Source organism: Ammospiza caudacuta, chromosome 20 (assembly GCF_027887145.1).
Source record: "Ammospiza caudacuta isolate bAmmCau1 chromosome 20, bAmmCau1.pri, whole genome shotgun sequence".
In the NCBI taxonomy this organism is placed as follows: Eukaryota; Metazoa; Chordata; class Aves; order Passeriformes; family Passerellidae; genus Ammospiza; species Ammospiza caudacuta.
The window spans coordinates 9,539,075-9,554,420 of NC_080612.1; the positions used below are offsets into that span (position 1 = coordinate 9,539,075).

The following is a 15,346-nucleotide window of genomic DNA, read 5'->3' on the forward strand; positions in this document are numbered from 1 at the left end:
GAGCCCTCTGACACTTTCTCCTTTAAAAACTCAGCTGATGTCACCATTAATTTTGTTACAAATCCCAATGGAGGACAGTAGTGATAAGGACTGGGAAGTGTGCCAGTCCTCTGAGGAAGGTTTACCTGTCTAATGAAATGCTGAGTGTGATGGAGGGAGGGAAGGAAGGATATGGTAAGAACACCTGGAATGCAGTAGATAGCTCGGAGGTGAGCAGGATTCTGTCAGATTCCTACCTTTGGGAGCTGATTTAGATAAGGGAGGCCTTAAAATCCATGTGAAAACTCTTACTTGGGGCTGTGTCTTGCTTATCCATGCAAGTGGAGTGTGTGTTGTGTTCCCTGGGTCCTTGGAGCCACATGTTCCTGTCCTGTTCAACTCAGATGATCTCTTGAATATTTTCCCAGATCTGTAATTTAACTTCCATGTGCAAGTTTATAGCCTGGGGAGAGAGAGAGAGAGAGACAAGAAAAATCTTTCAATGAATAGGAAGAAAATGAACTTCATTCATTGTTCTGCATGAAAAGTAGGAAAAGCAGCCTTGTTCTGCTTTTTTTTTGAGTCAGCCCAGGCATTACTCAGGTGATGTTTCTACCTCAGGGCTGCATTTTGGTGGTGTGGTATGGCAGAGAAGGGTTTGCTGTGAAGTGCATTGGTGCTTTTGAGGATGAAAGGTGTTAAAAAAGCTCAGGGCAGTCATGTCTGTGTTCTATGGAGCTGCTACCAGATGAAAGCATCCTTCTGTGCACTCAGACAAGCAACCTGGAGTTTGCTAATTCCTTCCTTGATGTGTTGCCCTTGTGATCAGAAATGCTGGCTCACAATTTGAAGCAAGGTGGTGCAGCTGGGAAGGAGCCCCAGAGCCATCTCCAGCACTGCTCTTCTGTTTCCTTCCCTCTGTGAATTCTGTGAATTGCACAACTGTGGGTTGGGGGTGGTCTCTCAGTGGGCTGCAGCTCCTGCAGAGTGGGATGCTAAAAATGAACCAACTCAGGACAGAGTGCTCCGTGTTTTTGAAGGATCCTGGGGTGGATCAGGCAGGGGCACTGGGTGTTTTAGTGCATGGTTGGAGCAGAGCAGCCCCGGGTGCTGCAGGATACAGGTAAATGCTGGATATCCGTGTGTGGGAGCAGCAGGACCCCCATGGGGTTATCCTGCACCCTCTCCCAGCATCTCCAGCACCGAGGCTCCCTTGGGAAAGGTGAATCCAGCCCGTTCTGCCTCTGGACTCCTCCAGCACCCGAAGCCAGTGACGGTGCTGTTTGTAGGTTCTTTGTGGTGTGGATGCCGGAGTTCCCGACACGCAGCCAGTCACGGCCCCAGCTGGGAGCAGTGACCCGCATGCAAATCCCGCAGCCTGCAGCCCTCGGGTGCCGCTCGCTGCGATCCCAGCGCGGGGCGTTTTGTTATTCCGGTCAAACCTCGCTGCCGCTCCTGCCTGCTTGTCCTCGCTGTGCCCAAACAAACCTGCTCCAGGGCTCCAGCCCCATTAGGAGGACAAAAAGGACGTGAGGCAGCGCTGCTGCCCAAGGGAAATGTGTCGGGAAATGTGTCTCGGTTCGCAAGTGTGATGCAGATCGGGTGGCTTAGTCATGGCTGTGGTGACTTTTATCTGCTCAAACGGCATCTTCTGAATGAATTTGTTTTTCAGCTTCCCTAGAATGTCGCTTGTGACATTGATTTTGGGGTGAGGATACACGCTGGCGCTGGGAGGATTAATACTGAAGTGAGAATTGGTGGATGGCAATAAACAACCGGTTCTGAGGGAAATTATTTTTATGAATCAGAATATTTAACACATGGAGGCTTGTGGGCTTTTTCCTGGTTTAAAGGGACACTGTGAAGCATATCACAAAGTGTCTGTTACTACCAACACTTTAATTTATGATTAACTTGTAATATTTTTACATCTCATTTATTCTTTCCAGAGGGGTGTTCTCAGCTGTTGAAATTATTGTCCAACTCCACTTTCTTGGTGTTGTTTTTAGGGTAGTGCTGGGGTGGATATTGGGTGGGGGCTCAAAACTTCACCAGATAAAGGGGGGGGATTCAGTTTTGAGGGGTTTTAAAGCCCTCACAAAAGAAATTTCTTAGGATTCCTCTGATAGCTTAAAATGCCCCTCATAAAACTGTCAATCCTTAAGAATCTCTTGCTGGATATTTTTACATCTAAGTTCATTGTCGGTGAAGAAGTCTTTAGCTGAGGAGGTCCTGACATGGCACACAGCTCCTGGTTTGGAGTGTTGGAAAGCCAAGGGAGATAAGTGAGGAATGGGGAGAGGCCCAGCTGCAGAGCTATTCGCTCAGTCTCTGTTTTGATCTGGTGACACTGAAAGCAGAGCCTGGGTCACGCCAGGGAAGGGACAGCACAGCTGTGTGGGGTCACAGCCTGCATCCACTGGGGATATTGGGGAAGCCTGAAAGGGTCTGGAACTGGGATGTGGAGGAGGTGTGATGGAGAACATGGGAAGAGAGCAGTGAGGAATGAACACAGAGGAAAGGAGCATAATTATGTGAACCTGGAGGTGAAGGTCAACGGCTCCATGTGACTGTTGTTCGGTGGCTGGTTGGGTTTTTTTTAATGTTTGTACGTGCTGTAAACAGCTCCAGGCTGATCTAAAAGTGCTGGGAGGCAGGGGCTGTAAATTACAGGCGTTGTTCTCCTTATAAAGGGAGCAAACAACTCTAAGTGTTTTGGCTCACAGCACTTTGAATGCCTGTTCCTCCATTGCCTCTCCATCCATTGAAATTCCTTGTTTCAGGTTTGAGGGAGAATCTTGCTCACTACTGGAGCAGGGATAGGGTTGAAAGTGTGTGACCTGGAGCAGGGACGGGGCTGAGGATGTGTGACCTGGAGGCACTATCTAAGCAGTGCCACTGCCTTGGAAACCTGGGATGATCCCATACCTGACTGTCCCAGCTCTTGTCCTGTGCAACTCCGCTCCTCGCTCTTCCCCTGGTGGCCCCTCAGCGTTGTCCTCACTGCCGGGTGCGCCTGAGGCGGCCGAGGGAAGGGCTGAGATGATGGCCGGGCGTGAGGGCTGAGTTTGGCCTCTCTGCCCCGGCGTGAGGGCAAGGGTGGGCCCAGGGGCTTGGATCACCCTCGTCACTGAGAAGACGACCACACCGACCCCCGGAGCCCTGACGGGACGGGTTCGGCGGGGTCCCCGGAGGGCTCGGGGCAACGGCCCCGCTCTGAGGCGCTGGCGGCGGAGGAACCGCCAGGTTACCCGGGGTGAGGCACTCTTTGGCCGCCGGCGGAAGCAGCCGAGCGCCCGGGCCTGCGCACTGCGGCCTATAAGAACCGCGAGGCGGTGCATAGGGCCGGGCACTCGCAGCCGGGGCTGGCCGAGTGCGGATCTCTGTGGAGGAAGTGGTGGAGCCGCAGGAGCCCCGGGAGGCGCTGGCGGCCTGAGAGACCCCCGTCCGCACCCTCACTGCTTCCTCCGCTCTCGCGAGGGCTGCGGCGGCAACAGCGACAGCCATCCCCGAAGCCGTGGGCCGCGCCTCTCCCCGCTTCGCTGGATGCTCTGGGGTTCGGTCCCTGAGCGGGGCCGCGGCGCTGGCAGCCCCCGCTGTGGCGGGGCCATGGGGCCGGGCAGCGGCAGGGCACGGAGCCCCCTTCCCCGCTGAGAAGGCCCCTCGTTCCGGCGCCGATGCCGCGCTGTCCCCTCACAACCGACCCTTGAGATTCCCCTCTTTCCCCTCCCCATGCCCGACGGAGCCCCTCGCCTCGGTGACGCCCTGCAGCAGCCCCGCCGGCCCGGGGGTCTGCGGCGCTATGAGAGGAGCTGCCCCCGCCGCCGGGGGCAGCCAGGACCGGGGCAGGCTCCCACCCCGCCGCCGGTTGCCGTGAGGCGGCTGTAGCTGCAGGAAGAGCCCCTTTGTTTTCCCTCCGTCCCTCCCGGGGGCTTCATGCCCCGCTGAGGGATGATGGAGGTGGTGGGGGACTTTGAGTACAGCAAGAAGGACCTGATAGGACACGGAGCCTTTGCTGTGGTCTTCAAAGGTCGCCACCGCAAGGTAAACAGCGACGGAGCGGGGCTGGTTACACAACCCGGGGCCCACAGGAGCCCCTCGGGTGGGTGACAGCTGCGGTGGTGGTGGGAGGGTTGTGTCCTCTGCGGAGTTTTGACGTGGTTTGGGAGAAAAAAGAGCCGAAGGGAGATGCGGGCTGGGCTGCGGCCCGCGGCTGCCCCGCGGCCCTGAGCCGGGATCCGGCCCCGGCGTCCAGAAAATCTTTATTTTTTCCTTTCCCTCGACCCCACCGGCCTGTCCGCGGTCCCACCGCTCCTCCCCTGTCCCTGCCATAGCGGCGAGGGGAGAGTTGCAGCTGTAGGGGAGGCTGAGCCCTTTGTTTGTCGGGAGGGTCATGTTTATCTCGCTGGATAACGAGGGATCTAATGGAAAATTGTCTCCTTTGGGATTGGCTGAAGATTTCTTAAATTCAGAGGTGTCTGGTTTCCTGGCGTGACTTGCTCATCGCCCCGAATATTCATAGTTACGTTATGGTTTCTTGATGCTGGGAGTTTATTCTGGTGCCTAAAGAGCTTTGCTTTCCAGAAAACAGCCCTTGAGATTTAGCATTTTGGAGGATTAATAATGCTCAGGGCTTGGAGAGGCGCGGTGCAGTGATTTTGGGGTTAAAAAAAAAAGAGAGAAATGAAAACGGAAACTTTAAAGGCCAATGGAGGTGCTCCCACCTCAGAAATAAATAATATAATATATATTATAGAATAATATATAAATAGACAATACATAAACTTGCTTAAAACAGAGGGGGTTCTGTGCAGTTTTCATCTGCAGAGTATAGAAAAGCTGAAAATGAGAAGTCCTTAAAAAGGACAGTGAAAGTAACTTCATCATTGAGAGAAGTCTAAAAAAGCAAATATATAGCACTGCTACCAAAAAATAAATGGGATATGATTACTTAGGTTTTATTTTGTTTTGTTTTTAATGCACTGGAATCCATTAAAATGCAGTGAAGCCAAATGCAGTGTAGCTGGATTTTAATAGCTGTGGAATGAAATAGTTCTTGATGGTGTCATGTGATGTAGTAATAACTGGTGGGTAGAAGAGGGGCGATCTTGCAACTTTTTCTCTGTATTTTCCTAGATAGTTGTTAAGAGAATAAAGTTAAAAAAAAAAAAGTAAACTAACAGTACTTTTTTTGTTCACTTCCAGAAAACTGATTGGGAAGTAGCCATAAAGAGTATTAACAAAAAGAACTTGTCGAAGTCACAAATCCTACTTGGGAAAGAAATAAAAATCTTAAAGGTATGTTAATTTGCAGTGATTTTTAAAGCTGCTTTGCTTGAAAAGGAAAAGAGACTTCTGACCTAGTTCATTCCAGGTCATGGGTGCTGTCACAGTAATTGCTGCTGTGATGTTTCATTGTTAGCGATCCAGAAATAAAAATACTAAGAAAAACAGAAAAAAAATACATCTTTAGTTCTGGAAATGTCTCAGAGCACGTTGTGAGCATGATATTGCAGTTAAAAGAAGCAAATTGTTGTGGAAACAGTGTCTGTGCTTTGCTTATTGCACACGTGGAAGAGTTTGTCCTTCAGCATGGCCAATGGGGCTCCTTTTCCCAGCAGATCACAGCTGAGGGTGAAGCATCAGTTTTTGATCTTTCTCCATCTTTTTTGCTCAAAGCTGTCTTGAAAGCTGTAACCAGTGAGCTGACTTTAATTCCTGAAGCAGCTGCCCGTTCTGACTTGTGATAATTGCCTTAAATGTGCAGTGTGGCTCTAGCAGAGGAAATGCAATGGAGCATCTTTCAGCTTTTCAGTGTTATTTTATGGAAACTTCTCATTTAGCATTCCCTGCTCTCTGGATTTCACATCTCATTTCACACAGCTTTGCAGTAATACTGAGTGCTGCTTTCTTCCCATGTTTCTGAGCTTCTTGAGATACATCACTGCTTTATATACTATTATATTATATTATACATCACTGCTTTATATACAGATTATATTCTCATTTATTTAATATATACCAGAGTTAGTGTTGGGAATATTAGTGTGCTGCAAGTACTTAACAAACAAAAAGTTTTTTGAGCAGCTACAAATAATTATGAGCTGTCCCATGAGTTTTCTTTAATGTTATTTGGTTTGATTTTCTTTGTATTGGAAAAGTAAGGTTGATTTGAACATGGTCGAGTTGGTTACTTCACTAAGCAAGGAATTATGTAAGAGTAGGAAATTAAATCTTGTCAGCTTTCAGTGCTCATTAGAGGATCTTGTGCTCTGGTACTTTCTGTAACAAGTCATTGACATAAAGTTCTGGAACCAAATGTTTTTATGACCTCTCAAGATATTGCCTAACTTCCTTATCCTTTAAATATTGTCTAAACAACTGGGATTTCCTCTAAATTCCATCTGATCATCATAAAAAGATTCTCTTTGATTATCACCAAATCAGCATTATCAGCAAATTTAATTAATAATAATAGTAGTAATACTAATAACCTTTTTCCATAATACAAATATCTTGTTTTACAGGAACTTCAGCATGAGAACATTGTAGCTCTTTATGATGTCCAGGTAAAATATATTTTGATGCCTTTTTAAAAATTAATTTATGAAAATATAATGAATATATATCATGTACGCCAAGTGGAAGATTTTGAATGGGTTTATTTTGAATGGATCTATTTTGTTGCTGTCATCAATTGGGAATTCAGCAAAAACAAGTGACAGTAAGAGCAGCATCTTGGGGATCTGTGTGACACAGAAATGTGATGTTGAGCCCTGTGTCAGTGAAGAGGAACTGAAGAAAGCAGAAAACCACAGTCACATGTATCTGTTGCCTGTGTGTCCAGAAGGACAGGATACAGAGAAAAAAAGCCAAGCAGACGCTTGGATCTCTTCAATTAAATTCCTTCAGGTTGTTTTCTTGTCCTTATTGCCTGGCGAGGTGGAGGAGTTGCTCTGCAGCCTGTCTAGGGGAGTGTGCTCTGCTTAGGAAGGGAATTTTTGTATCCTAAGGCCTGCCAGTGTGGAGCAAAGCTAAATAAGACATGAGGCAGCTCATGCATTTGTTCTGCTGGAATAAGATCTATACATTTATCTCCTGGGCTCAGGCCTGATTTTAAATACAGAGTTACACTGATGAAAAAAGAATAAATTACTGAGAAGCACCTTTGGGGCATTGCATAGTCAAAGCAACACAAGATAGAGATTGTGACATTCAGTCCTTCCTGTCTTTACACATTCACATGCTAAAAGCTTTCAGTTTGTGTGGATTTCTATCTTTTGCTGTAGAAATCTGTGTTCATGGGTCATAAATTAGGTGAGCTCAGGATTTCTAGGGCTGTAGGACTCGAGTCCTATTCACTTTTGAGTCCTACTTACTCAAAAGTAATTTTCAATTACCTTTGGTACCAAGCTGAGATGTTCATGTAGCAGCTGACTGTGCATCAAAACTTCTAGGTTCAATCTAGAGACTGTTTGTTTTTCCTGGATCTTGACTTCAAAAAATCTAAATTTTGAGTGATGTTATCTGCTCTGAGAAGGAAAGTATTGTCTGCTGTGCTTCTTGATGAGACCAGGTTTTCCTGAGCATTGCTAAGTGGAAATCATCTCTCAGCATCCTAAATTTAGTATGTCCAGACATCTCAAAAGCAACTGGAATTGTTGACTGAGGGTGTTGGTGTGTGAGTAAGCAGCTGAATTTCAGATTTATCATTTACAGTTGTTTATACATGGAGGTTCCTTAGTCAGCTCTGCAGCTCAGTGTGGGGGTAGTGGAATAGTTGGGTGTTCTGATGGTTTAACATCTGAGCTTTGGAGAAACTCTTTGTTTTTTTTGGTTTATGCACAAGGAAAGAGACTCCAGAATCCTACAGCTGTCTATGGTTTCTTTAATAACTTTTTGACTTTTCTGTTCTGCCCCAGGAAGAGGTGACAGATTTTCTTGAATGATCAGTGCTGCTCCCTTTGAGAGGGGGATGTTGCTGCTTGTCACCAATTATTGTGTTTAAATAAAATGAGCAGTTAAAGCAAAGAGAAGGGCAAACCTGTGTCCTGTACCTTGATATATTTCAAATACATTCATGGCAAACACAAAGCTCGGCAACAGGAATTGCTTTGCAAAATGTGATATAAAGAGTGTGCCACTTGCACAAATGAGCTTTTCCCTTTCTGCTGTGTGTGTGAAGTGGCAGACATCATTAACTTCTGTGATTACATTTAATTTATAGCCCAGCAAGAATGAACACTATGCAAGGCATTCACATGTCTGGTAGGCTGTTCCACCTACTAATTTTCTGTAGCATTTCATGTTCTAGCATGTGTGCCCTTTTTGTTTACCAGGGTGTTGTGAACATGGTGATACAGTCCAGCAGATAAGACTTTAGGATCTCAAGCTATTTCTAAGTTTACAGAAGGTATTTTTCCCCTCAGTGCTGGAGCCAGTGGAGTCTGTGTCACAGTAGGAAGTTCTCAGTGTGAATGGGAGTCTGTTTTATTTTTGTAGTTCTGTTGGGCTGAAGCTTTTCTTAACCTTAGACAGTTTGAAATAAGAAAATGCTCCTGTTTCAGTTGCAGTTTGACATATCATGTAGCTGAATATGCCAAGAGCTGATTGTTGCTCTGAGTTTTCAGATAGAAAAGATGGTGTGCAATGAAAGTGGCAAAACTAAGTGAAAAAAGTGTAAATTGACTGTGATAAGGATGAATACTTTCACTCTCATAATAATAAATTAATGACAGTACTTTAGATGAAAGCATAGCAATTTGGAATGCATCTTTTGAGAATAAATGTGCAATTATTATTTTATATATTGCAAAAAGCTTCATTTGGATTGGTTCTCAGGAAGTTGTTAGATTCCCTCTCCTCCATGTCTCTTCATTTATGGTTGTGCTCCTGTTGCATGACCACTCACACAAGTCAGCACAATAAAGATAGATACACCATGGAGGTTTTAATTAAATCCAAGCCGAACTCGTGGGCCATTCTGCTGATTGTGCATGAACATTTTCAGCCCTTCTCCAGTGCTCCCCCTCCATCTCCTGGGAGCACCATTTGATGTGCTGTTAGTGTGTCTGCACTTCAATTACTAGAAGTGCCCATTCGTCTGGGGCCACACCCCAGTGAACTGCTGTGTGTTGATGGTGGCATAAAAATGTTTTGTTCTGCAGCCAGCAGGATAATTGCCCTTGATTTCCATGAGGTGGACGTGCAGCTCTGGCAGGTTTGAGCTGCAGATAAGCATTTTATGTAAGCAGAGCACTGCACTGCTCTTGGTGCCCCCTCCCAGGGTGGGGAGCTGCACACGCCAGGGTGTGGAGGCCATGGTGCTGAGGCTGAGGAAACTTGTACAGATATTTAAATAAAAACCCTCCATTTGGGAGAGACAAATGTTTTTCAGCAGTAGGGTTCTGGAAAATAGTTCATCCCTACAAGTGAAATGATTTTTTAAAAAAAATCCTTAAAGAAACTCAGATATGATAGATGGATAGCAAGAGACACTTTTCACTTATCTTCTTGGGCAAGTGTTTGATTGTCTGTCATTCAAGAATAATCTCCCAAATCTCTAAAATGGTTTAAGGATGCAGCTCTTTTCCCGTGGTGGTGCTGTGGGATGTCATTCATCCTGCAAAAGAAAATCAGTCTTGGATCCTGTTAATTGGAGGAGTGGAGCCACTGTTTCTCAAAAGTAAAAGGAGTCTAAAATAGCTTCTAATTTACCAGTGTAAAATACACTGAGATCCTTGGATAAAGTATTCCACTGAAGTGGAATGAAGGTATCAGTGAGTTATTTGGAATGTTCTATATTTAGGACATGAGTTTACAGTTTTATGCAGTTCATGATCCCAAGTGTGTGCTGAGTAGAACTAATCTCTTCCACAGTGCCAGACAGTGCCTGTTTTAGCAAATAATTTAATTCAAAACCTCTCTAGAATGTCAGCCCTCACAGTGAAAGCCTGTAATGTATCTTGGAGATAGCATTTTAGGAGAATGAATTAATGTCCTCACTGTATGGAGTCTGAAGTTTGCTATTTGAACAGTAGTTTAGGGAGAACTAATTTCTAGAGTGTTATTGGAGAAACAGTATCTGGATAAAAATGGTTTCTTGTCTTAGCTTGTTGCTACAGAGCAGACAAAAAACCTGCAGCTGCTTCTGCTGTCCTTGGAAGCAGAGAAAGCCAGTGGGAATGGAGCCAGAAATCCTTCTGGGACCTTCAGCTCAGCTTTGTTGTACACACAGAGCCCAGGAGTTCTTAGCAGGGGTGCTGAGGGGAGGAACTGTTGTTTTAGCAGCAGGAATTAAATACTTCTGGTTTACCCAAGGACTCCAGTTGGTCTGGTGCTGTTGCATGTATTTCTTGAGATATTTGCTGCAGGCATCCTGTGTGTGCTCCTGATCTCAGTGTCTCACAGCTTGCATTGCCTCCACACTCCCAGCAGAACAGAGAGTGTCTCAATACCTTTATTTTTGTTCCCTCAGCTCCTTGCTTAAGGCCTTTGTGTGTGTCAATATCCATCCCCTGTGTCTGTGTGGAAATAATCATATGAGAACATGCTGTTCAGATAAAAGAAAAATCCTGCCCTGTAGCAAGTGTAAAGGTTTTGAAATGTTACCTGGCAGCTGATGCCAGCCCAAGGTTGGTTATGACAGTGCAGGAATGATGCCAGAGTAAATGCTGGAGACAACCAGGATTAGAATTTGTTGTGACCCACAGAACCAGAGTTGGAGTTACTACACAGGCCTTGCTTACCTGCTGTGCCTGGATGCTGTAATTTGAATTTCAGAACTGTTTCAGAAGAGTTTCTACACAGTCTTTTGTTTACCTGCTGTGCCTGGATGCTGTAATTTGAATTTCAGAACTGTTTCACGTGATTTTTTTAGTACAAAACTGTGCTGAACCTTGGTGCTGGGAGCAGAGCAGCCTCTTTCCCCACCTCCCATACACTGGTTAAATTCAGCATTTCACTAACAGCAAATGGATGATCCAGTTCTTGTGGTGCATTTCTCCATGGCTGATTGCTCTTTTTTATGTGAATAATTGGCAGCGTGCACCCTGTTTGAATCCTACAGGCACATGTCAAGTGACATTTAGTCTGAGATTTAATATTTTGTCAGAATTAACAAAAATGTTCAGTCCTTGGGGTGATAGGAGATGAACACAGAAGTTGCTGCTGTGTTGCCCTCACAAAGTAAACCAAGAATGTCTAATACAGAGAGAAACAGCCTTTAAAAGATCTGGACCTGTCCTTTTTCACTATATCATTAGAATTTTTGCCAAATGTATTTAAAACCCAAAAAAATGTGTGCTCCTGGCCAAAAATTAAATCCAATATAGCACAAATGAACACAGCAGAAAATGAATCAGACAACAGCAGTGCTCAAGCTGTCAGGTTAACTCTCCTGCTTTGGGGACTCCCATCATCAACTGCCATGAAATCAAATCTGCAGACCTGAAGTGAAAAGAGAGTAACTATTTGCCACAGCTGCTGCTTTGGGAGCTCACTCAGCTCCTTGCAGACCTTCAGCTTGTTCTAAAGGAGGACTTGGGAACCAGAATGAAATCCAGGGAATGTTTCTGCCACTACTCCAAGGATCTAGCAACAACTCTGGGAACTAACCGTGGATGTTTTGACTTCTTTTTCAATTAATGTTTTTTTAAATGGAACTACTTTGCTGAGACTGTGATTCAAGCTGAATTTTGCATCCCCCAAGACAACTGCTGGAATCCTTGGATTGAAACATAGCAAGTTTTGGCAAATATGTTGCCTCTTAACCTCTTTCTCTTAGGTTTATCTGTTTACCTTTCAAAATTGCGAATTGTTTTCCTGTTAGCCTCTGCTTGAAAGTAAAACTTAGATTCAGAATAAAAAGGAGCAAAAGTAGGTTTTCATCAAGAAAACTTTCAGTGTGTTGCTGGGCAGAACTGCTAATTGTTGCAACACCAGCAGATATTTGTTTTACTTATTTATCTAGGTAGAATTGTAGGTCAGAACAACTCCAGCTGCACTAATTTTGTGATCTGTACATCAATACAAATTGCAGAAAGCTTTGTTATCTGTTTCAAGAGGCAGTTTAGAATAACTTGCTAGGTCAGCTTTATTCCTGAATGTTAGATGTGAAACATGCTGGTTTTTAATCTTTCCTTTTTGAGCACTTTGCTCTGCAGAGCCAGTCAGCAGAAGTCACCAGTCTGGGGAATGGTGACAGGGAGAGCTTTATTGTTCAGCAAAATCATTTAGAAGGGCAAAATATATCTCCAGAACTGTCTTGTCTGTTCTGAATGTATTCCCCAAATGGAGATCACATTCCAGTCAGGCTGGCCAAGAACTGGAAGGCAAAATTTGAGCAGCTCTGAAGGGTTGAACGAGTTCAGTTGTTTTGAAGTGAAGCTTGTGTTGGTGGGATATTGAAAAGGGTTTGGTTATGAGTTCAACTTGGGACAAGTTGTGGTTGGGGAGGTTGGTATCAGTTCTGTGCAGGCTGTTACTTCCTCACTGTGAGCTGGAGAGGACTTTTGAGTCTGGGAAAATGTCTTTGTGGGATCTCTAATCTGCTCTGCTGATTCATTAAAAAAGGATTTTCTAAGCTACATTAAGGAATCATGCTCTACTTCTTACTGGGACTTTACTTGGTGACTTGGTTTGTTATTTTTCATCAAGAACATGAACATTCTTATACATTTAAGACATTAAAAAAAAAGAGACGAGTAATTCTCTTTGAGGGCAATCCAGTGTGGTCTGCAGCAATGACTTTCCAAACAGGTGAAGGCTGGTAAAACAGGGCAAATCATCAGCTCAGTGTTTCTGAAGAGAGCACTTCATTTGAGAGGACTTTGTTTCCAAGGGAATCCAGCACACAGATCCTCTTAGTTCTGTGATGAATAAATGTAATAAATGTCTGTCATGAGCTGAGCATTACCTGCTGCCCTAAGCTGCTATTTTGTGCACTGGAGGCTCTGACACCATGGAACATCTTTGTGATTCATGGGATTGCAAAGCTGGGCTGGAAATCCAGGAGCTGAGCTGCTTTCTTGTCACTGGACTTCCCTTGGGGTGTTCTGCTCCACATCACAGCTATCCTTTAAGTGAAGGGATCCTCACTTGGCAGAATTTTCAATTTGATAAATTGGGATCTCAGATTCCTAAAAGACAGCTTCTGTCTTGGAAGGCGTTGGTGCAAAGGAACAATGCAGAAAGGAGCAATTATATATTTCCAGTAATTTGCAAAGCAAGTAATTACTAATGGGTTTTTCTGCTTTGCTGTGTGCACTGAGGTTTTGAGGTGTTTGTAGGAATGTAAATTATGGTTCATGTTGGCCACAGCTATTGCAGAAGCATTGAACAATTGAGGCTTCCTGAAATGTGATCTGCTGCTGCTTTAATATTCTATATTGCTTGGAGTTTGCCTGCCATTCCCAACAGATTTGACTCATATTCCTAGAAACTTGCTTTCTTCAAAGCTAATTTCCAAATGTAAACAAATCTGCAAAATGTGCTCGATGTTTTGGGCTGGAAAGAACCTCAAATGCATTTCTGTAACACAGACAGGAGTGACTAAATTCTTCCCAAAAGTGAAGCAGGCTAATACAGCCTTGAATTAACCTTAAAACATCCAGTTCATCTTGAACTGTAATTATTTCCATTATTTGGAGTTGTCTGGGTGTCAGTGTCTGTGATGGGCTGTGCCATCCCTGACCTCTGTGCTGTGTTTAGGGGTCATTGGTTTCTCTAGCCCGGGCCCATTTTTGCTTTTATTTCTCTTTTTCAAGTTTTCTAACAGAAGTGAGCCCTTGCCAATGGCACCCTGGTGGCAGTTCTTGCCAGAGTGGTCAAATGGAGCATCTGCTGAAGTGTCAGTGCAAGCACAGGGGAGGGTGCCTGAGTTCACAGCATTTATTTTGCAGTGCAATGTCCCTCTTGCCTTCCTTGTGACTCTTCAGCAGAATTTAGTCAGACTGTCTGCAGTCCCACTTCCCACTGGGGCCTGTGCCTGCCCTTGTCTGGTGCCATCTCACTTTTTTTTCCTTCAACTGCCTTAAAAAACCATATTTTCCCTCAATCTGTCAGCCCTTGTTTAAGTTTATTTTTTAAGGAAAGGGAGGTAACACACTGTGTAACTAAAAGCATCATCCTGTTTACTGTACACTTCCTTTAGTTTCCTTCCAGTTCTCTTTGTGTTCTTTCCTTTCAATCTTAATCAGCTCAGAGGGAGAAAAAAAATACTTTTGCTTCATAAAAACTCTCAGAATCTTCAATTTTGTAGGCCCACCAGAGCTGTCTTATGCAGGAGACTGTGGAAAACAATGTTGATTATTAGCACAAACAGGTCGGGCCTTTCTTCCCTCACACAAAATAAATATTTGGAAACAGGATGAATGTTTTTGTTACAGTCAGCTTTAAGCAGGGATTTATTTTTGTAACTGGATTTGTGAAGGGTGTAGGTAATTTACAGTAGAAGTTGGGCAATCTGTCTTTCAGGAACTTTTCCCCAGTTACAAGAGAGGGAATTCAGGTTGCAGGGAGGTCATGGGAGGTGAATGCTTTGGAAAATGTGAGGAGGATGGACAGAGCTCCCAGCCCTGCCCTGAGGAGCATGGCAGGGATTGCTGCTGCCAAAGCTCACTCAGGGAGGCACTTCATGGAAGTACTGCCTGGTGGTTTTATGGTTTTGCATATGAAAATATTATTGGAAATGTAAAATATCTCCTAGTGAAAAATTTACACTTTTGCTACGCTCTGAAACAATGACTTTAAGGTGTCTCAGTGATGGGAAAATCCCATGTTACACTTGGTTAATGAAGGTACAGATTTTGTATTCTCACATTCTTAAATCACTTTTCTTCTTCTCTTTTAGGAAATGCCCAATTCTGTCTTTTTGGTTATGGAGGTATGTGTTAACATGTATGTTTCTGGTTGTTTTAAAGACTTTTAGACAAAACTGTTCATTTGCACAGCTGCAAATTAACCATGGCTTGCTAAAACAAACTGTTTTGAAAAGGAAATTATTAATTTCCTATGCCCCATTGAATTTATCAGCACTGTTTGTTTCACAAATTATTCAGTTTCATGTTATGATACTGTAAGTATTGATGAAGGGTGAAAATCAAATTATTAATTACAAATAATTGACACAACAATTTTAAGGCAAACAGCTGGAAGGGATCTAATTTTCATTAAAAATTACAAAGTAGCAATGATGTAGCAGGTGTTTTAGTGCTTTTATTTTAAATATTTTAAATAAAACCCTTTGTTTTTAACAGTACTGCAATGGTGGGGACTTGGCAGATTACTTACAAGGTAATTGATTACTGTATTTCCCTATTATTTTGCTTTATGTGTTTATATTCTGTATTCCTCACATCCATTGATG

At 44.1% G+C, this 15,346-nt stretch overlaps 1 protein-coding gene across 2 annotated transcripts in view; it reads left to right on the top strand.

Moving 5' to 3' along the window:
• The first annotated feature begins 3,388 nt into the window (after positions 1-3,388).
• Positions 3,389-15,346, top strand: part of ULK2 (unc-51 like autophagy activating kinase 2) — a 37,911-nt gene continuing 25,953 nt past the window's right edge. For both annotated transcript variants that reach the window (XR_009275569.1, XM_058818006.1), the window contains exons 1-5: positions 3,389-4,023; positions 5,185-5,277; positions 6,507-6,548; positions 14,831-14,863; positions 15,237-15,273. Coding sequence is in view for 1 of the 2 variants with exons in the window: in XM_058818006.1 (XP_058673989.1) it covers positions 3,931-4,023; positions 5,185-5,277; positions 6,507-6,548; positions 14,831-14,863; positions 15,237-15,273 (298 nt within the window). In the remaining variant the exon portion in view is untranslated. The remainder of the gene's footprint in view (positions 4,024-5,184; positions 5,278-6,506; positions 6,549-14,830; positions 14,864-15,236; positions 15,274-15,346) is intronic.